Raw genomic sequence first — 21,865 nt, 5'->3', positions numbered from 1 at the left:
ACAGCATCTAGTAACTGGCCATGGCCTATTAAGTTCTCATTGGTAATCACAATTGACTACATCTGGTAGTTTCTCTTTGCCAGCATATAAAGGATTTATTTGACAGCACACATTGGATTGACCAATTCTCATAACAATAGAAAAGTCCAAGGAACTCAGTGAAAATAAGAAAGAAAATTACATAGAAGAGGCAAAGGTATTTCGGAACCACTTCAAAATAACTGCATATTCCAAGATTTCACTTCAAACAGCTGTACGTAATCGCCAAGGACTGGAGGAAGACCAAAATTGTCATCCTCAGATGAGAAAAAAATTGGTTAAGATGTTAGAAACAACCCAAGAAGCACCTGGGCTCATGCCTGCCATGAACTGGAAACTGTTGAAACACAGTGTCACGGTCCACAGTGAAGACAGTTTTACATATCTGTAGACGGAGAGGGTGCTGAAAGACGCAGCTACTCCAAAATCAACACCTTCAAGCTTGACTGAAATGTGACGCTGACCACATGAACAAGTCAAATGCCTTCTGGAGAAAAAAATGGATTGTCAGGCAAGAGAAAGTCTGACCGATTTGGCCACAATTACAAGAGGTATGTTTGGAGGAGCAGAGGTGAGACTTTCAAATATAAAAACACTGTAGGGTACCAAATGTAAATGATGGTGGTTCATTCTCTGGAGCTGTTTTGCTGTCAGTTGAACTAGTTCATTTCACAAAGTGCAAAGAACTAGGCCTACCTCCACATTCTTCTACTTCACCTCAACTCAAAAGCTAGACACAGTTGGGTCTAGCTTTCCCATAGGACAACAGTCCTATGGGAACGGAAAAAGCAGGCTAAAATTAAGCTTCTGGAACGGCCTTCCCAAAGTAAACCTCAGTCCCGCTGGAAATTTGTGAACTATGCTTAAAAGCGGGGTTGGTGTGAGGAAATCAACAAAATTCACTGCACTAATTCTACCAAAAACAGTGATCAAATATCTTGCCAGAAGCTTGTTGATGGCTAGCAGAGAAGTATGGCTAAGGTGCAACTTTGTTTAACAAAAATCATTAAAGATGCTGTACAATAATTCCACCCTGGAACAATTCCACAACTACTTAATTTATTCTGGGCTCTGAGTTAGACTACATTATGCATTTTGATTTTTAATAATGCTGGCTGCCTGAGGTGGAGCCAGCTTATGTATATGAAATGAAAGTTAAATCCAGTTAATCCTGTCTAAGGAGGGGGGGGAAAAAAACTACACAAATGAATTTGGATTACTGATTTACTGACTTATCTTGGCTTTGTGGTCAAATGTTGAAATGAGCTTCCTTTGAAGGGTGTCTGGGCTCTCCCTTTGAGGCAAGGTGGGGAGCTTGTTCATTTACAAGAGCAGAACTTCTACTGTTCCACAATGAAAGACGTCCGTTGAATTGGTTTGGAGACTAGATTAGGATGCCCCCTCCTGGACCTGGATGGCTCTTTGGTGGTGCGTTTAGGGCATGGACCTCAAGACCAAGGACAAGCTGAGAAATAACCCAATATGTTGCACATATGTTTCTCTGCTGGCTTGGAAACACCAGCATTATAATATGCTTTTAAGACACGGAGTTAAAAAAAAATGCTACATACAAACAGTACAGACATTTTAATAAACATTAAAATATACAGGTGGTATAGTCACAGGACAAACAGACCCATTTTTCTGTGGATCTGACTGGATTTAAAGAACGGGGGGGGGGGAATCCTTAAGCTGATTTATATGAGATTTCAATATCTGTACAGCATTACAAACAGGGCTTAAGCACTGTATTCCTTTCTGCACAATACATATAGTTGTATGTCAGTCACTTGAGTCATCTTGTTCTCATTCGCTGTCATTGCTGTCACTGTCTGAATACGCCCCCAACAGGCTGAGGGATGATGACCCATTTTGTGTGGTGACGGGTTTAGAAGCGTCTGTCGTCGCTGGCTTTGAATCTGAAAAACAAGACAAACAAAGACTATCTTACAATGAAGAAAAAGCTAACTTTTGATTAAAGATGTGAACAAGTACCAACACGAAGGACATAGTTTGGTGAGAGAAAAACAAAAGTCAAGTACAAAATGCCAGAGACTTCAAATAAAAGAGGCCAAAGTGTGCAGGATAACGATGTGTTACCTGTCTGTGAGATAGGAGCAGCAGTTTCCGTTACTGAACTGGGTTTGCTCACAGTCATTACTGGTTTCTTTCGGACAATCAGTGAACCTAATGCTCCTTTACCACCCAGCGTCCCGACACTCCTCTCCCAGCTCTCCACCTTGGCCTTCTTTGCTCCTCCAGCTGAAGCTCCCTGTAGAAAGGATGAGGAAAACACAGCCCAAAGCTTTTCGGTCAGCAACACATAGAAAATTCTCATTAAGTACATTGTGATTGTGGAATTCTGTATTTAAAGACAATGAGCATTGTGAAAGTCACTGGCCTTAACTGCCACAACCTTACATATAAACCCTCTTCCAAAGAAGCTGAGAAAGTATGTAAATGAAAACAGAACATCATATTTAACATTTAAACTGAAAACCACTGTGTAGTATCACCTCGTCTTTAACAATAGTTTGTTAGCAACCAGCTGATGGACTTTTAGGAGAGGAATTTTCTCTCATTCTCGTCTGATAAGAGATTCTAGCTGCTCAGCAGTCTTTGGCATATTTTTCATTTCATGACTGTGCAGATGTTTTCCACTGATGAATGCAGGCAGCCCAGCTCAGCACCTGGACTTTTCTACTACAATGCCATGCTGTTGTAATAGATGCAGCATTGTCTTGCTGAAATATGCAAAGCTCTCCCAGAAAGACATGGTCTGGATGGAAGAATATGTTGCTCACTCGAAAACCTTTTCAGCATTATTGCTTTTCACTTTGCCTCAGTCAATTTTAAGCTAGGTTTGGGCCACAGAAGATGGCCATATTTCTGGATCACGTTCACATGTGTCATGAGAGGTCTGTGTTAGGTGACTGGGTTTATGAAAACCCAGCTCAATATATTGATCTCCAGACTCTAAATTATAAAATGAAAATCATAGTTCTTTATTCAAACTTTGAAACATTGGAGGTAAAACAGGAAAATGAAGAGGCAGTCACTGAAACCTTGAGGATTATGACTAAATAATCTTGACAGATATTTAGATATGTCACATGTGGGTGGCTATACAGACCTCTGCCTCTGTTGGTTTGTCAGCAGTGAGGATGTCTGTTGGTTTGTCTGAGCTGGACTTGTTTGACTGTTTGCTGCTGCTCTCTTCTTCTGTTTCTGAATCAGAGTCAGACTCTCTGAGTCTTTTCACGAGAGCACGATCCAACATCTCCCTGTTGAACAAAGCACAGTGTAATTTTAAATTTCCACATATACATCTAGCTATGTATTAGATATTATAGCAAAAAACATTTTCAATTAAATATGAAACATGCTTGAGATTGTTCAAAAAAAAAAATTAAAAAAAAAAATCAGACAATTTTTCTGAGCATGCACAACTCACTTCATTTCACGCTCATCCTCCTCTTTCTCCCGTTCCCGCTCCCTCTTCTCCATCTCTCTGTACTGGTCGATCATTCCCTCAAAGTCCACCAGAGCCTGTCTCTGATTCAGCTCCTTCAACTCCTGCAGGTTCTCCAAAACCTCCATCTCTAACTTTGAATCCTTTGTGCGGTTCTCCAGCACCTGGTCGAGGATTGGGAAACCATTCATTCTGTGTTTCATGTGCCAATTTAAGTAAGAACAGAGGATGACTTTTAAAACACTAACCTTCATGGGGTTGTTCAGTTCCTCTTCTTCCCTCTCCTGCTGGATTCTCTTCTCCTCCTCCTCAATGAGTTTCTCTGCCTGGAAGTTCCGCGTTGCGCCATGCTCCATGGCGTAGTCTGTGTTCTCTGGGTCAGTCTATGACGTCATCATAAGATATAGCATTGTCAACGGGTATTTTATGCCCAATATAAGTGATATCTCTGAGATATCTCTTGCAACTTCGATGATCAGATCATTCACACTTACCTTAAATGTAATTTCAGCAAGACAGCGGGTACATTTGATGTAGAAACGAAAGATAGGCAGTCCCATGTAGGTCTCATTCTGAACGGTCTCTTTGCGTGCATTGAACTTCTTCCCCTTGTAAATGTACTCACCGCATGTTTTACACCTGCAAAGTAGAAGAAATGATGACACTGTAGTGACAGGAGTAATTTAGAGAAGCCAAAAAAAGGTCCTATAAGTGAGCAGCAACCCTGTTTTACTGCAAATAAGCCATATATCTAATGAATAGACTTACATTCATATAAACCAAACCAACCAAGATTCCTGCTTTGACAGTTAGAAATAACCTTAACACTGTACGCTTAAGTCACTAAAAAGCAGAAATATATATGTTAAGGCCATGAATAAACTGGACCTGGAAGTCTCTATTTGGAAAGAAAGCTCTAAAACAGCTCTACCTTCTCCAACAACTTGAAAAATACAATGTTTGTGTCATATAGTCATTCCAAGAGCATGATATACGCTCATTTTTTCTGAAACTGCAAAAAATGTTAAAAGATTATTATTATGTGCTGGATGAAGGTCATTTACCAGAGTTATTAAAAAGAGTAGATGTTACTTTTTTAAACACATCCCACTGTTTAAAATCCTATTTGTTAAATCTCTGAAACTGATGTGAACCGAAGTATGCAAACAGTCATGAGGTCCCAGGTTACTACAGTGGCTGTGTCTGAGTGGGTGAATGTGATCTAAAGATTGTTTTGCATGTTCATTAAAAGCCCAGAATTACCATGACAGTCATGCCTATGATGAGTGTATATGTCTGACCACAACTGTTGGTACCAGTCCATTCATAACGCTCCAGGGGGCGTTTTTGTTCGCCTTCTCGCATGTTGTTTGGTTGTGTATTCATAACAGCATCCTTTACAACATTAGCTGCATTTCATTGTAAGAAAGTTAAACTTCAGAAGTGTAACCAGGAAACAACTTCTTAGATATACGTGGGTAAGACAAGCATACCTCATATTAAATGGAGCCATCAATCTGACCACATACTGACGATCTTTGGGGAGCTTTAGCTTCGGGATTTTGGACGGATCGAAATCCGGAGGGTAGTATTTCTGTGGATAGCAAAACACATAGGTTAGCTTACAAACTTGTAGCCATTAGACTAATAATGTCTAATTTTATTACAATATAGTCTTGATACACACTATCGTAGTAACAGTAGTTGAAAAAGCAACGCTACCTACCAGCTTTTAGTTAAATTAAACAGAAACTATAAAAAACGCCACACTTAGCTTCAATGCTAACGCCAACCTGCTCTGGTCCTATAGTATTTTAATAACAGCAGTGAAGTACCAGTTTTAGAGTTCATATACTTACATTCAATACTTTTCTTTCGGACATTTTTTACTGTTGCTGTTACCCAAACGTACAGAAAAAAAACGCTGGAAAGTCGCAACACCTCTTGTAAACTGCAAGATAAGCTTCCGGTTGCTTGTTCAATTGCTTCCCTCCTCCAAATTGCGCTCGCCCCCGCGCGGTAAAAGTGAGAAACAACAGCAACAACAAAATATTTTAACAATGGATATTGAATACATTTATTATAAAAAAAATCATTGTCAAGGGAAATACATGTATAACGACTTGAATTACTTGGATTTTTACAGTTCTCTCCTTCAAACCCCCCAAATCCCTTTATCCTTTGCTGCCATTCTACCTGAATGACTCATATAAGCTTTATATATTGAACAGGGCCCTCAGGTGCTGTCTGCTTTGTCTTTTTTTTTTCCAACATAGTGAAAGGGATCATGACCAGCATGGTAAATGGCGTAAAACGATTTGTCAGTGATATGGGGGTCAGTAATATGGTTTGGTGTGTAAACAGAAGCCTGACAGCCTCACATATTCATTCCCATTACTCTTGGGAGGGTAAGGGGAGGGTTAAGGTTATTCCTACAAAAGGAAATTGTATCTTGATTACATATTGGTCTCTGTGTTGGTCAGCCTGTCTGATTTAAACTTTGCAGAACAGCAGTGACATCAGAAGGGCAGATCGTTAAATAAGAATAAGATATGAATAAAGTTTGACTTTAAGATTAAGGACTTTTGTTTCTGCTATTATTACTATTTTTTAAAGACAAAGAATTGAATTAAAATGAGACAACACCATGTATAGATGGAAGCATTAAATTTTTAGAACTACCCTTTTAGGGTCTACTTTCTGAATGAGAGCACATTTATTAGACTTCACCAATAGCAAACTTGAAAGAAAAAAGTTAAATTACACCAAAACAGATATTTTGTTTGCACATACTGACCCTTATCATCAAGATAACTGTGGCCACGAGTGTGCTATCCCATTAGGCTAATATTGTAAATTCCTAACCTTTTCATTGGTAATCTGTAATTTATAGTGTCAAATGCAAGTCATAAAATCTCCCCAGTGGATTCCTTGTTGTGCATTTTACGCAGTAAATTGTATTTTTCAGTGAAATTATCAGGGCTTTGCAAAACACCACTTTCAAAAATTGGAAACAATTCTGTTGTTGTCTTTTTTTTGTTGTTTTATTATTTCGATAACTGTGCAATCAAAATGCAGATTAGCTGTTTTACTTGATTTCTCACTCTGATTCTGACACATCAATGTGACGCATCAGTGAGTCAGATATGTGATTAACCAAAAAGGCCACAGAAACAGGTGGAAAAAAATGTGATTTGTTGGGAATTCAATGGGATCAGTTAACTGAAATTGATTGGAAGACTGGGATAAAAAGTTTTAGATAAAGGAGTTTAATTACTCTTTGGTATCATCATCACTTTCACAAATTTTAATGTCTCACATCGACGTTTGGCTTTCATCTTCTCTTATCGCTTCCTGTTAAAGATGCAAAGGTGCCGAGCAGTGTCATCCATGTCAAAGTTTCCATGAATATTTCAAAGACTGGCTGATGTCAGCAGCACTTGCAAAGAGCCTATAAAGACAGTTTCTGTGGACAAAAGACATCCATCCTCAACACTCCAAAGAAGCGTTTGTCTACTGGAAAAGAGCTCCACCCGCTGAAGAGAAGGACTCCTCCTTTATGTGTCTGAACACAATGGTCAGTGCGCGGACTCTCCTCCTCGCGGTCGCCTGCTGCTACGCCTACCTGTACCTCGTTCGCGCAGAGGACTCCTCACTGGAGACGCGCTCACTGGATTTCACCCTGAAAACTCAACAAGAGAAAGACTTGGTGAGAGCTTTTGTTGGGGATGTGGGTTAAGTCGATTTAATTTGTATAAAGAAGGATGTTGATTTTTTTTCTGTATTTAGGGTATTTAAATTATTTGAACAACAATTTTCTTAAAAACAAAGTCCATAGTAAACGTTTTTTGATAATATGACTTTTTATCCCCCCCTGTGCAGATTGACGCATTGCAAGAAGTTCTGGAGAAGCTGAGGAGCAAAGAGATGCCCTTGGAGAAAAAGCATGGATGGTTACCTTCGGTAAGCAGACAAATGAGAAATAAAACAGCACGAAACCTGTTAGATTTCATTTTCTTATTTAAGATTCTCTGAATTTACAACAGTCAGAAAAAAATGAGGATTTTTAGACGTTTGTTTTTATCTAATCAAGATTTTTAAATTCTATAAATCGCAAAAAATTTACAATGTTTTGTCTACAGTGTACTAATTTTATGTTACCCTTTCAGTGTGACGCAGGGGAGCCGTGCGCCGTGCGTAAAGGCGCGCGTATTGGCACGCTGTGTAGCTGTCCACGGGGGACTACTTGTAACTTCTATGTTCTGAAATGTTTGTGATGAGGAAAAAAAAAGATAACAGAAGTACAAGAAATAACGAAAGAGTTCAGGGCTGATAAAAAAAGATGAATGTGAGAAATGACAGGAAGGTCTGCTTCTACTGTTCAATACATTTGTGATAGAAAATAAAATGCTGTAGAATGTGACTTTTTTTTTTTGCCTTTATAAACATTGACTGTTATGAATAAGAGTTTTTGTGAGTCTGTCGTTTTAATTTTTATTTCTCTCGTCCGTGTTAATTATTGTGTCACATCATTGTGTTAATCATTGCGGCATCTTGTGGAAGACTTTTTTTGGTCATAATATTTTACTATATTTATTTCTTTTCCCCTGATTGTTGGAAATACCGCACAGTTAGTTTATAAATAGATTTGTAAGATGAAAATACCAATAAATGAACTTGAATTCAAGGGTCTGTAGAGTGTTACTGCTGCACCTTTGCGGTAATAATATTGCATGGGATATTATAAAATATACATGGAAGTAATTTACAATGGGATCGGCGATTAATAAAAATAGATATTGATCCCTTTGCCACGTGTGATCAATAATTCAGCCTCTTCCTGCCCATTCACTGATGCGCGGCTGAATTCCAGCACAGCAGCTGTCATCCCTGTAATAAAAGGCGCTGTCAGGCTTTTTCAATGACATCACATAGAAGCGCAATTTTCCAACATGGCGTCCAGCCGGGTGCTGGAGAGGGAGGTCCAGGAGGAGCCGAAGCGCGCCGCTACCGCAAACCTCGACTTTTGCCTCCATAAATACTCCCTGCTCATCATAATCGGACGGACCGCTCGCCTCAGGCAGACGGAACACATCAGCAGGGAGATAGAGCGAGGTAGGTTTATTTCAGCCCGCGTCCAATAGCTGCTGTATGCCATTTTGCTTTTTCCTATACAATTGTATTACAAAAAAAACAGCTTCCTGCAAGTTCTTCTTGCCCAAATCATCACTTGCGGTGATATACTGAGCACACTGCAGTTTTTTTTATGCAATTTTTCCCCACCGTACTGACCGAGGATGCGTCATCTGGCGACACTCCACCATCAGCATCACCCCCTCATCCCTCCGGACACATTATAATTAAAAGCTGTCTGGAGTGGGTGCTTTGCCTTTCGCCTCAGTTTTAGTTTTTAGTTATGTAAGGACAAGCTTTGAGGGAAATGTTGCGCCGGGGATTTTCAGTCCACACACAGCCACTTGTAAGCGATGTCCCATTAACCTTTGTGCATTTATGCACAGCTGTAATTGTGGATGCTGCAGACCAGACAGTGCGTACTCATAACGATCCATTACAGTCTATGTTTTATTGCTTTGCTGTTTTGCAGCTGTAGACATTTTATGGAAGCCAGCATGTGTAGCAGACAGTTCATGTAAAACAGGATAGATAGGGAAATTGAAGAGAAACCACGAGGACAGACACAGATAGAAAAACAGACTGACTCATATTCCTGCACTGTAGCTAACTGGGCCAATTAACATTTCATTACACTCTGGTGAAAGCTATGTACTTCAAAAATGTCATCAACTTTTCATGAACTGAACAAACAGCCCAGTTTTTTGAATGTACATCTGTAGCTAAAGATTATTTCTTCATCGGTTAATCATAAAAATAATAATTTAACAACTGTTTGTCCTACAGATTGGGAAAATCATCTGCTATAGTGTCCTCCAGTTTTTCAGTCTTCATCATGTGTCTTTAGCAGTCTAAAAGCCAACCACATTCAGCTGACTGTCACGTGTTTCAAAGAAAAACCTCAAATTCTCCTCACTTGTCAGCTAAAAACAGAAAATACATTTACATGTACAATATAAGATGGTACATTCTGTATTTAATGTGTATAATTAGCTGAAAGTAAATGCTACAGACTCTTTATCGTGTTTATATGACAGATTGCAAGATACAATGATACTCGTTGTACTATGTTAAAAAGAGAGAGCAGATTTGGTTGAATGCATTAAATATTGAAATAAAATATACTATGGGATAGCTACGATTATAACAGCCAGTTTTAATATTTTGCGAATACTTGGACATGTGTAGGCTTTTATCACATTGCACCATGTGACAGTATAGCCTCTAACTTTCTTGCTGTCAGGTATTCGGTCATGGGATGTGGACTTAAAATCCTGTAACCTGAACCTCTACCTCCAAGAATTCCTCTCCCATCACACGGCATCTTTCAAGAGTGCAGGTAAGATTTAAGTCATCTTTCTTGCCAAACTCTTTGGCCCTACTGGGGAAACTCCCATTGCCATAGCAATATTTCAGCTCAGCCAATCTGGGGTCACTAAGGAAGGAAGGAAGGAAAGTGGACAAGCAGCCAGACAGGGCGATTGTTGAGCATGGGTGGGCCCACGACACAGAAAACAATAGAAACCTGCAGCCAAGTTTTGCCACCTCTCGTTCTCTCTGTATGGTTGGCAATTAAGGACAGCTGAGCACAGGAAAAAAGACAGACAAAAAGAATTAAACAGTTGTGTCACAGCTGATCCGTGTAAAGTGAAGTGATGAAAATGGTCAAGAGCAGACATTTGTCTATCCAGAGAGGTTGCCTGCACTGTAGTATAGCTTCCATAATAAGATCGACTACAGAAATGAATAGTGTGAGGCATGCATTTATTTAATTTCTTGTCCAAAAGTTAGACAACAATCAATAGCACTCACTTGCATTCAGTGTCAAAACTATGTATCTGGCTATAATACTAATAATACTAACAATCCTGCCTCCTGAGCCCTCACATTTACCAGAGTGGTGAATCAGCATGTTGAGGTTTTACATTAACCACCAGTGGAGACTCCAGGAAGTCACTGCTCCCAGCCTTCACATGCTATGTGATATGTGATGCTATTTTCTAATTTTTACATGTGTTACAGAAATATTAGTCATTTTCCCATTTCCAGTCTTTATGCTAAGCTAAGTTAGCCAGATGGTGTTTGTAGTTTCATTTTTTAGTGTACAGAAACAGAGATATATGTCTAATTATTGTCAAGGAAAGGAAAAGACATATTCTCCCAGAATTTTAAATGTTTGGTTGAATTATGCAAAATGTCATGTAGGGAAAATAGCCCTTTCTGTTTCCCTTTGTGTAAAAAGACTGAGAAACATTTGTTCATATTTGGGTCATGAAATTCCAGTCGGCTAAGTACGCCTCTGTATTCTTAGCTGTTCACCCAGTCCAGCCTCTCAGACTGGATGTCCTTCTCAGATTGAGGAAACTTGGCATCTCTTCCTCAGACAATCCTTCTGACTCAGCTGTTCCACTTTTCTTACTTTCTCTTTTTCACCCAGTGAGTCAATCACCCGTCCGATTAGCCCAGTTCACTTTCTCCTCTTTGAGCTCTTCTCCTATTTGCTTCCAGTCTGTCACTCAATGCTCGGACCTGTCGGCTTATCTCCCTCTTGTTTGCATCCCTGTGGCTGTCTGTTTGTCCTTCTCTTTATATCTCTTCTTATTTTTCTCTCTGCCTCTTCAGGGCATAAGTGTCTACGTCACTGTACCAGAGTGTTGGACACTCAGGTGGTGATCAGTCCATCTCAGGACCAGGTTCATTCAGAGGTGAGGGGATAAATCCTCGGGTGGCAGCTGACAAAATGATGCTGTGTTAAAATGATTCAGTTATTCAGAAATAAGTTGAATATAATAATTTCCCAAATGTATGAATTGTTGTTTTATTGCCATCACTATGTTTAAGCAGGTGCAACAGGAATTTATACATGTACATTATTTTCATTAGGCTGTAGATGCCTTGAATAACTATGCAAAATTACAACATTATTATCTCAAATACTTCCACACTATAACTGGGCTACTGTATGTAGTATAATATGTATAATAGGCAACATCTCAAAGCAAGGTGCAATATACCAAAACACTCACCCTCTTCCCCCAAACTTTAAACACTATTCCCCTGTTTTTACGTGGGATCCAGATTTGTTGAGCTTTCTGTGAAAAACGCTAACCTCGTATGTCACCTCGTGTTCATATCAAAAGCACCGGCATGCTCTAAAACACAATTAACTCAAATCATCACTGCCAGAATCCAATTAGCACACAATTTGTCATGTGGAAGCACAGACAGTCCAACACGTTTGCACACCAGTCAGTAGATAAAAGGGCCATGTGGCAGTTCACTGGTTTTGGAACATTTCCCCGGCTGTCTGGCCGTGGCTGTTATTGACTATTTCTGGCCTAACACAGACCAGAGAGGGGATGTTGGGGCTCAATCAATTACATTTTCTTCCATGCACAAAAGTTTGCCTCTCCATCATATTGAGAAATACCTGGCTATTATGATAATATACTGCATTTCTGAAAATCTGTTGAATATTTTTTGCGGTGCATTTACGTTTTGCTCTAAATTTCAAACTGACCGAAGTCATAACTGCACACTGATGAAGACCATTGTGCAGTTATGCATGTGCCTTCAGAGGAACCTAACCTAATATAACAGCTCTGTCATATCGGGGCACAGACATGTTACCTTTGTTATGTTTTTGCACGATTGTGACCTGAACGCAAGACTCCAAAAATAAAAATAACCATGTAGTAGATTGTGCATAAAGTTAAAAAAAGTACAAAGAATTCAAAGTGGCAACAAATTCAAATCCAAGATTTCAATTCACAACATTGTGCTGCATTTAGATGATCAGTGATAAACACTATCAGCGTTTTAAATGTGGTGGCTGATTGGTCTATACTCAATATACACATTTTTTTGCATGGTAAAAATGAGGCCTGTAGCTACTCATTTACTTTGTTATGGAGTAATCCTGGAATGTAATCACAAAACAGCTAAACAAGGGTGTGACATCTTTGTGACATGTGTGACATTTGATGTACAGAGCTGTGCAAATGTCTTGAGAGACCCTTCATTTCTTTATAATTTGCTTCCAAGGAACCAAACTGTCTTATAGTTTAAAAAAAAAAGTAGTCTTGAGCAATAGTTCTCCAGGATTTCTGAAGCTCTTATACAGTTTGTCTTTTTGACATTGACATTGCCTTTTCACTCATTTTTGGTCCATCCTTGTACCTGAGCATTTCAGAAGATCTTTTTAAGCTATTTAATGCTGATTTATGAATCATTCAAGCATAAAACAACATCTAATTCAAGACATGAACCGGTTTGGTGTAAATACATAACAGACAATATAGAAAAGAGCCTATTTTAAATTGTGTCTTCAGGCACTTCATTACTAGCAGTCTGTTATAAAACACAACATTTGTTCCAATTTCTTTAGTCAAACCTACAAATAATACCAAAGTTAAGACAACTTGATATTCATAAAATACTGGTTTTTGGTTTTTTTTTTTTGCACTAACCAGGTGATTTGAATTTCTTTCAAGATACTTGCAGAACATTTCTTAAAGAAATTACAAGAAAGCCTGCCTAAGAGTATTTCATGCATTTTCACAGTACTGTTTACTATTCTTTGATTTTTCTCCATCTATATTTTTACATTTATCTTCACTGCTTTTCTGTTGACTTTCGATTAGGCCTGATTTTTTTCCATTTCTGTTCCCTGGTCAGGTGTTTGCGTTCCTGTCCAGAGAATCGGCTCATAAGCTGCTGATCTTGGCTGGCCTGAGTGAGGAGGAAAGCGGAGACGTGCTTTTTAACAGAGGACTGTTTTCACCATACCAACTGAAACAAATCTTAACAGAACAGGTATACACCTAACCACAAAGTTGCAATTATAATTCTGAATGCACAAACTTGCCACACCTTGAAGCCCAAATGACCGGAACACTGCATATAGACAATATCAGAATATGTTAAGAGTACACGCTTAAAAACAAGCATCATGTTTTCAAGCACACACAGAGGTTTTAAAATTATACATGTAACAATAGTACAGTTTTAAAGTAAACCTTTATTACCACCTACAAATCCAGGCTTAATTCAGAGCAGTGACTAATGATTATCTTCTCATATTACTGATCATTCTTTCAGTTTCAGGGTCAGAAAATTGTTAAGAGTTCCTGGACTGTGGTCTTGAAAAATGATCTTTTAATAAATAGTGCAAAACTCTTAAAATTTGCAGTGAAGGGTAAACATCAAGTTCTCACAACAGTGAAGTTTGACCTAACATCCAAATGATGCTTTAAAAACGGGGCTGTAATGTATTATTGAGGATGATCCTGATATTGAGAGTTTATAAAGATCCCAACCAGTATTTAGTATCTTCTCATTTTTTATAAAAATCATAATCACATAATATGATCAGCATTTAAAATGACCATCCCATAAATTTGCCTGTTTAATAAATGTGAGGCGCTATCCACTGACATGACTAAGATATAGCTTTGAGCGACTTTACTGTAAATTGTGAAGGATAAAATTAAAAATTGTATATATAATGCTGGGAACTTGTCTCTCTTCAGTCTTTTGACCAGGAGAGCTCTGCCTCCTCACTTCCACCCAGCAGGATCCATCTGACCCTCAGTTGTCCCAACATTGGCCAGTGGAGAAAGACTCTTGTGGAAAACCAGCCCCTGCAAGGTCCTTTCAGTCTCTGCATCAATCCCCCAGAGGTGCTGCCTGCGATGGAAGCTCTGGGGAAATTCACGTCACTCATCTCTTGCACCATTTGTCCTTCTTCCCCCTTTGACCTGCTGCCGCCTCCTACCACTGTGGGTTTCCTCAAGCTGTCCCGCCCCTGCTGTTACGTATTCCCTGCTGGCCGTGGTGATTGTGCCTTCTTTGCCGTTAACGGGTTTACGGTGCTGGTGGACGGAGGCTCGGACTCTCAGGCCTGCTTCTGGAAGCTGGTCCGCCACCTCGACAGAGTTGATGCTGTTTTGTTGACGCATGTCGGGACAGAGAACCTCCCTGGTGTCGTCTCCTTCCTGGAGAGGAAGGTGGCTGAGCAGGAGCTGAGAACTGACGTCATAGGTAGCATAACAGGGGATAATGAGTAAATTATGCTCTCTTTATTTGTTTCATTTTCTGAAATAACACATTGTGGCTCTCTTTCTTTCTTTATACTGCTCCACAGAGGACTCGTGTAAGAAGCTCATCTCTCCAGAGCTTGGGGTTGTGTTCTTTAATGCCCCCAGCAGGTTGCAGGTGGAACAACAGCCCTGTGAGTGCTGCAATAAAACAACAATAGAGTAAAAATTGAAAAAATAACCAAACTGTTAATATCAGCTATCAATCATTTTTCTGATAAATGCATTTATATTAATATCATTTGTTCATTTATTTACTTTCTGTTTTGTTTTGCACTGAGCAATCAGTGTAATGTTCAAGCACCAACAACATCTACTTGTGCATGTTATCTCATGACATTTTTAACTGCTAAAAACAATGATATGACTGATTGGTTATACAAGTTATCATTATTCTCCTGTCAGGTGTGGACAATGTACTGAAGAGCACCCAGCAGGCTGCTCTAACCCTACAGCTGTTAAAGAATTTAGACATCAGACCGCAACCAATGTTTCGACCGCAAGGAGTCCCCTTTGAGCCCTTAACCCTTTTCCAAAAGATGGGAGTGGGACAGCTGGATTTATACATACTAAACCCAGGCAAAAACAACCAGGAATACCAGACATTCATGCAAAATTGGCCCGATGGAGTATCATCAGCATCTAAATCCCAAACTCTCCCTCTCACCGCCCTCACCTCTGTGTGTGCTCTGCTTGTGTGGCATCCAGCGTGTCCTCAAGAGAAGGTGGTCAGGGTGCTTTTCCCTGGCATTACCCCACAGGCAAAGCTGCTGCAGGGGCTGGAAAAGCTAAAGGGGCTGGCCTTTCTCCAGAAACCCACAGTGACAATGGGAGACTTAGAGAAACTAGGAGAAGAGAAAAAGACCAAGAGGACAGAGAGCCAGGACAGTGTCAAGTCACAAGGAAAGGAGGGAACACACAAACAAAGGAAAGAGCGTGGAGATGGTAAGGATGTGTCTTCAAAGGAAAAAGGAAAAGCATTAAATGGAACTGGCATGATGGAGACTGATAAAACCAAAATAAAAGAGACAGGCATAAAGGATAAAGCAGCAGAGAAGAATACTTCCAAAAAAGGAGGAGGAAAGGATGGGAAAAAAGAGGAGAAGACTGACAACAAAGAAGGGAGCATAGCTAGAAAGAACAGTCAGAGCAAGAAGGATGGTGTTCCCTCCAAATTAAAGAACGAAAATAAAATGAAGCTCAAAAAAGAAGCAAAGAATGACTCTAAAATAGGAGAGAAGAAAGCAAAAAAGCTACCAGGAAAGGAAGCAAATGATAGCAAGAAGCTGCATGTCAACAGTGCACTGCCAAATAATGACTCAGCCAAATCTGACACTAGAGCTGTGCCAGAAATCCTTGATCCAGAGTGCACTGTTACTGAGCAGGAAAATAAAAAAATGGACCCCGAGGAAAATCCCTGTGGCTCCAAAATGTCTACCCCTGAAGATATGACAGCTGATTTTCTTAAGCTGAGGGAGGAAATCGAACGAGAAGAGGCACAGGTGGAAACGGTAGATAAGCAGAAAAGCAGTGATCCAGAAAATGAAAAGAGCCTAGGAGGCCTGAGCCAAGAAGACACTTGTAATGAAACAGCTGACAGATCAGTAGAAAAAGCAGCAGGTAGTGGAGGGAGTGGTGATAATGGAGTGCAACATATGCCTGGAAGTGGTGAGAGAGCTGATACAGACTTGCAGAAAAGCCTTGTAGACCAGCCTGGAAATGCTACAAAACCTGCAAAGGTTGTAGGATTTCCATCTCCTTTGAACAAGGCACCAAAGAATGAGCGTACAGTCCAGTTAGACTTAACTCCAACTGAGTACACGCTTCTTGATGGGGCTTTGAAATATAGTCCACCCTCGCGATCCTCTCCAGAGAACCAGGCTCCTGTCAGCCCCGACGAGGAGACCGTAGAACCAGCGTCCCCCGACTCACGGCCCAACAGCGCAGGCCACACTCCTTACTGTTTGTCCCCAGACGATGTTTGGTGCAACAGGTCTGCTCTTAGCCGGCTACAAGCCCAGGGTAGCCTAGATTCTGCTGATGTTAACCAGCCAAATGGGTCATCCAGGCAAAGTGAGGGGCAGCTATGCCATCCTAAAAGCACTCCAGAGAACCCCACACATCCCAGAGAGAAGCATTTAAGTTTTCTTCCTTTGGGGACACTTAAGGAAGTTTCTTCAGACCCGTCTCCCTCTGTTGCCACCACCACTACACACTCCATGCCAGCAGAGGTGAGCTCACCTCAGTCCACAGAGGTAGATGAATCATTGTCCATGTCCTTTGAGCAGGGACCAACCACTGGGAGCCAGAGAGAGGGCGATGACAGCGTTTATCACTCTCACTCCAATGGCAGCCACTATGCAGGAATGTCCTTACAAATGAAGAAGCCTCTCAAATCTTTAGGTCAGAGTTCAGAGGCAGCACGACCTTTGGCTCCCAGCACACTTCATTTCGAGGCTTCAGGTCATGATGTAGACCTGTGTTTGGTTTCTCCCTGTGAGTTTAAACATTTTAAACAGCCCGACTCCGGCTCAGGCACCAGCGAGGCCTCCAGAGGAGCCTTTACTCCGCATCATCACGGCAACAACAATAACAACACCAAGGACACGTCACCCAGTGACTCAAACGCCCCTGTCTGCACTGAGGACTGCCCGTCCACCACTGCTGACGGAGCTCTGGACTCGGATGAGGATGAGTCATGTAGCGAGCCTTCTAATTCTCCACAAAACATCCTAACCCATCAGGCTCTGCCGCCAGACCCTCTTCCAGCACCTCTCAGGGACAGTCCACCTCTGCCTCCACATCCTGACGCCTCCATGCCAGTTCCCCAGTTTGACTCAGATGTTCATGGCAAGAGAGCAAAAGCCACGGGCATGCGAGGAAAAAAACTTGCAGGGGTGAGTTTGTCTCGTGAGCAGAAACACATGCCTGTGTTAAGATCATGTATGAGCTTTATTGTGGCTTCAGGTGGATTGTGGTATTTCTAAGCTGAAGACAGGTTGAATTATTTTGTTGTGTTGTCACACAAAGAGGTCCGAGTAATTACTGAATTTATCTCGTCTGCTAGATTGAAGGCAAAATATGTGATTTATGAAAATATATGAAAGATTAATTATACTATCAGCGCAACTGGTTTTGGCCACAGGTTAAAGCCTGTGTCTTTATTTTATAAGAGTAAAAATGATTATTATATGAATGGCTGCTTCAACATATCTGACATTTTGATATGATACAAAATGTTTTCTGTTACTTCATAAAACCCATCAAAATACTCAAAGTGGACCTTTTGACTCATGTTATTTTTATTTGTAAAGCGTAACCTAATTATTACTTTAAAAATTTGGGCCATAAAATTGTCTAAATCATAATCTATTTAAACAAAATCTACCACTGAACTTTGTATTACATTTGATCTTTTTTGTGATCAGGTCATTGAGGCCTCCCAAAAATCAGGCTCAGGGAAAAGCAGGACAGGGAGCCAAAGTGGAGTCACAAAAGGAAGCGTCTCTTTAGCTCGTACCCCCTCCACCAGCACTCGATCAGCACCAGCAAAATCCTCGTCCAGTCCAGGTATGAGCTGTGAAGTGGGATTTTTTCTCTTGCCCTGCGTAATTTAAGGGCAACTTCAACATTTAAGTGTTGTGTCTCGGTATGAGCGCTATTAGGCTGTAATTTCTCCTCTCCTTTCGGCCACAGGCTCTAAGGCTACCTCTGCTGGGGAAGTCAGTGTGTATGTGGACCTGGCTTATACCCCCTCTGGAGCCTCCTCTCCCACAGTGAGTGTGGACTTCTTCAAGTGTGTTCGCTCTTCTTGCTACATCATCAGCGGTGACAGCCCGGAGCGGGAGGAACTAATGAGGCAAACCCTGGATGCTCTGCTGGATGGAAAGATATCATGGCCAGACTCTATGCAGGTAGAAACATTATACAGTAGATTATTATGTAAGTGTTTTTTCCCCCAAAATGAGAAAATGTAAAATGCAATCACAGAGATCATTTCCATGAAAATTGGGCTGTTACTGAATCCCAAACCACACTCTGTAGATCCCTCCAAATGCTAAAATCATCAGCTATTACTGAATGGCTAAAGGCGGCCTTTTGTATTTCTCCAGGTAACAGTGATCCCTACCTTCGAATCGGTGTCGATGCAGGAGTGGTACCAGCAGACCTTGGACAAACAGCGTGAACTAGGAATCACTGTCCTGGGATCTAACAGCACCGTTGCCATGCAGGATGAAACTTTCCCCGCCTGCAAAATAGAGTTCTGAGACAAACTAGGATCTGCAGCCTGGAGGATGGAAGGTGGACCTGGGCTAAATTAAACTGTGACATTAAGGTAGAGAGCTTGAGGACTGATGGAGTGACAGAATAGGAAGTTAGAAACAAATATTATGGAAAAAAGTGCAACTCTTTCTGCACGTTCACGACTGAGTAGATAACAATATGAGGCTTTTGCCTCACTCTTCCTGGTATAACACTTCCTTTAGGGTGTTGTTGCACCGAGGGGCCCTTAGATCTCTTCCCTCCGGGGGTAATGCATGACTTCACTGACCCATGACCCTATGCAAAACAGGAGAGGAGGTCATACTCGCTGCAAGAGAAGCATGTCAGCCTGCATAAATGTAGATTTACATGAAAGCTGATGCTGTAGATTACTGAAAATAATGTACACGGGGTCAATGGCACTTTGTGTAGGCTTGCACTGAAACGTGATCGTAGTTTGTGCTGTGTACCTGGGCCCGTTTTGCTGCTTTTAGCATTAACAGCTTTCTAACAACATTTATCCATATTACATGCAACTGGTGAAAGTGTGCAAACTATTAATTATGAAAGCCGTGCATTTGTTTATTTTTCTTTTAATTAGACTTATTTGATCATTCATTTCTCAATGAGAGTCCAACAACAAATATTCATATTGAGTGGTAAAGCATTTTGTTCTGAGCACTGTAAGTACATGTGATGTTTGCTGCGCTTGTGTTTTAACTGCTTTAAAAAAGTATTACGCCACATTGGTGGCAGTGTCAACTGTGCTGAGCAAACAGACTCTCAGAAATACTGAAAATGACAATTACTGACTCTGAGATTACTGAAAATGAGTGTGCAAATCTGCCAGAAGGGATTAGAGTACCAGATTAAATTTAACAGCATTACAGCAATCGTGATATTAATATTAGTCCTGCAATTGTAATCAGTTAAAATGCTTATGATCATAAGCGTGTGAGGCTCAGACTTGTTAATATGTATTTGGATTGTGGATATGACCACACGGTCTGTTGTAGAGAGGCTTGCCAGAGTGTAAATAAGAATTACTTAACAATCAGATTGTATTTAAACAGTGGAAAGCACCCAACCCCCCACTCCATCCTAATACTGAACAGTTTTAATAAAGTAGACTACAGTACACAGGGCACTTTGTTTAATATAGTGACAAAATTCTTTTCATTTAAAATTTTTATTTCTTGTTCATTTTGAAAATAGTTTTAAAAAAGCCAAAACAAAACAAAGGGAAAATAAAGAACATATTCAATGCATATCTAGATTATAATTATTATAACTGAGACATTAAATCCAATCTGGCTACACAGAAATGCGCAATTTATCACTTTTGAAGGTAAATATTTAAATGCAGCTCTACCCTCAAGGAAATTGTTCTTGAAAAAAAAAAATCTTAACTAATTAAATCAATTGCACAGACGTTACAAAAGGCCAAAGAAATTGCAAGGGAAGTGCAAAGTACAAGGAAATGTGTCCAAAGTACCGTCAGTGCAGTCTCTCAATAGTAAGTGTTGATTTTTTATTGCGTCTGCACATCATAAAAACTGGTGTAGTCACAGTGACAGGTCCTTCTTTTACTTGAGCCCAGACTAGATATCCACGAATCCATGGAGGGATGTGTAAGAAATCATCAGTGCTCTCTGTTCCTGTCACATGAATGTGCATGTGGAATGCAGAGTTTGATTAATACCAAAGCAAATGATCACAAAGACACAACAACCCATTTTGCTTTTTAAATCCACGTTTTTTTTTCAATTGTTTAAAGACGCTATAAAAACTAGTCATAAGTTCTTATTATACTTGAGAAAAAAATGATTTATTTCTCGTCACTCATCCCAATAATGTTACAATGATGTCCAGTGCTAATTTATAACAACTCATGACTGCCTTTTTTCTGCAAAATGGCGCCAGTTTGAGGTTTTAAACGATTGACTACTTGAACCTGCAAGTGAATTGTAACTATGTGTATGTGTCCTGCATGTATAAAAAAATGTACTGTATGTTGTTGTTCATTCATGATATTCATGAAGCAAGAGAGCAAAGCACTGTGGGAGACAGGGCAGAGCAAGGTGTTGTGAGCAATGGGAAAGTGTCACTTTGTAATTGTCTGTAAGAACATACAATAACAATGTCAAATGTGTGGGTTGTAGGGCAGTGAGCAATGTATGAATAAAGAATGTGCATCACCATTCAAAGGTCTGCTGAGAGTTGCCCTGTGGATGTTGAATCAAATTATCATAATCTTACAACACAATAGAACAAATTACCCACTTTTGCTTATTGTAGCTACATTTTAATTAATTTTATATTTCTGGAAATGCTTTGGATGGTGTTAACTACTTAGGATTATAAAATTTTGATTAAAAGAGACAAAGAACTGTAATTTAGCATACTGCATAACACAAGATCAACCAAAGTATCTTATTACATAGTAACAACCCCTGAATTAAGTCAGTAAATGTACGGTGTGGTCACTTTTCGTATAGGCAGTCTGTTTCTTATTTCTGCTGATTTTGCTATATGTTGCCATAAAAGTCAGTGAGTTTAAAAATGAATTTGGTTTTCACTGACTTGTCTTTCAGGAACAAAACAGGACAGGGAATCACGACTGAGGTTGTTATTGGGGAAGGGGTAAACCTACAAGGTTGTTTTTTAGAGGAAAAGCAGCCAACGTCCAAAGGAAAAAGTTTAAAAGTCTTTTGCCTGGAAAACTATTGCTTAAGACCGGTTTAAAAAAAATCAACAAGGTGTGGTTCCTTGAAGACGAAGTGTAAAGAGGAGTAACTCAAGACTTTTGCACAATACTGTATGTATGTGTATGCATCTGAATTTGATTATACTTAAAAAA

At 40.1% G+C, this 21,865-nt stretch overlaps 3 protein-coding genes across 3 annotated transcripts; 2 read left to right on the top strand and 1 right to left on the bottom strand.

The window, feature by feature from the left end:
• Positions 1 to 119: 119 nt before the first annotated feature.
• Positions 120 to 8,132, top strand: LOC113012572 (cocaine- and amphetamine-regulated transcript protein-like). The gene is made up of 4 exons (XM_026152855.1): positions 120 to 590; positions 6,875 to 7,220; positions 7,394 to 7,474; positions 7,681 to 8,132. The coding sequence occupies exons 2-4, from the start codon at positions 7,071 to 7,073 to the stop codon at positions 7,786 to 7,788; spliced, it is 339 nt and encodes a 112-aa protein (XP_026008640.1). The 5' UTR covers positions 120 to 590; positions 6,875 to 7,070; the 3' UTR covers positions 7,789 to 8,132.
• yju2 (YJU2 splicing factor homolog) lies at positions 1,612 to 5,514 on the bottom strand. The gene is made up of 8 exons (XM_026152854.1): positions 5,371 to 5,514; positions 5,005 to 5,105; positions 4,006 to 4,150; positions 3,760 to 3,894; positions 3,494 to 3,675; positions 3,173 to 3,323; positions 2,140 to 2,311; positions 1,612 to 1,958 (listed from the first exon to the last, which is right to left on the bottom strand). Exons 1-8 carry the CDS (start codon positions 5,392 to 5,394, stop codon positions 1,846 to 1,848), a joined length of 1,023 nt encoding a protein of 340 aa, XP_026008639.1. The 5' UTR covers positions 5,395 to 5,514; the 3' UTR covers positions 1,612 to 1,845.
• A 289-nt stretch (positions 8,133 to 8,421) lies between the features above and the next one.
• Positions 8,422 to 21,212, top strand: LOC113012433 (microtubule-associated protein 1S-like). Its single transcript, XM_026152646.1, has 10 exons — positions 8,422 to 8,626; positions 9,888 to 9,983; positions 11,267 to 11,349; positions 13,322 to 13,459; positions 14,176 to 14,686; positions 14,790 to 14,876; positions 15,148 to 17,639; positions 18,171 to 18,312; positions 18,439 to 18,656; positions 18,855 to 21,212. The coding sequence occupies exons 1-10, from the start codon at positions 8,464 to 8,466 to the stop codon at positions 19,008 to 19,010; spliced, it is 4,086 nt and encodes a 1,361-aa protein (XP_026008431.1). The 5' UTR covers positions 8,422 to 8,463; the 3' UTR covers positions 19,011 to 21,212.
• Positions 21,213 to 21,865: the final 653 nt, after the last annotated feature.

This window comes from Astatotilapia calliptera, chromosome 19 (genome assembly GCF_900246225.1).
Source record: "Astatotilapia calliptera chromosome 19, fAstCal1.2, whole genome shotgun sequence".
In the NCBI taxonomy this organism is placed as follows: Eukaryota; Metazoa; Chordata; class Actinopteri; order Cichliformes; family Cichlidae; genus Astatotilapia; species Astatotilapia calliptera.
Note: the sequence above shows the minus strand (reverse complement) of the source record. Positions and strands in the feature narration are given on the sequence as shown.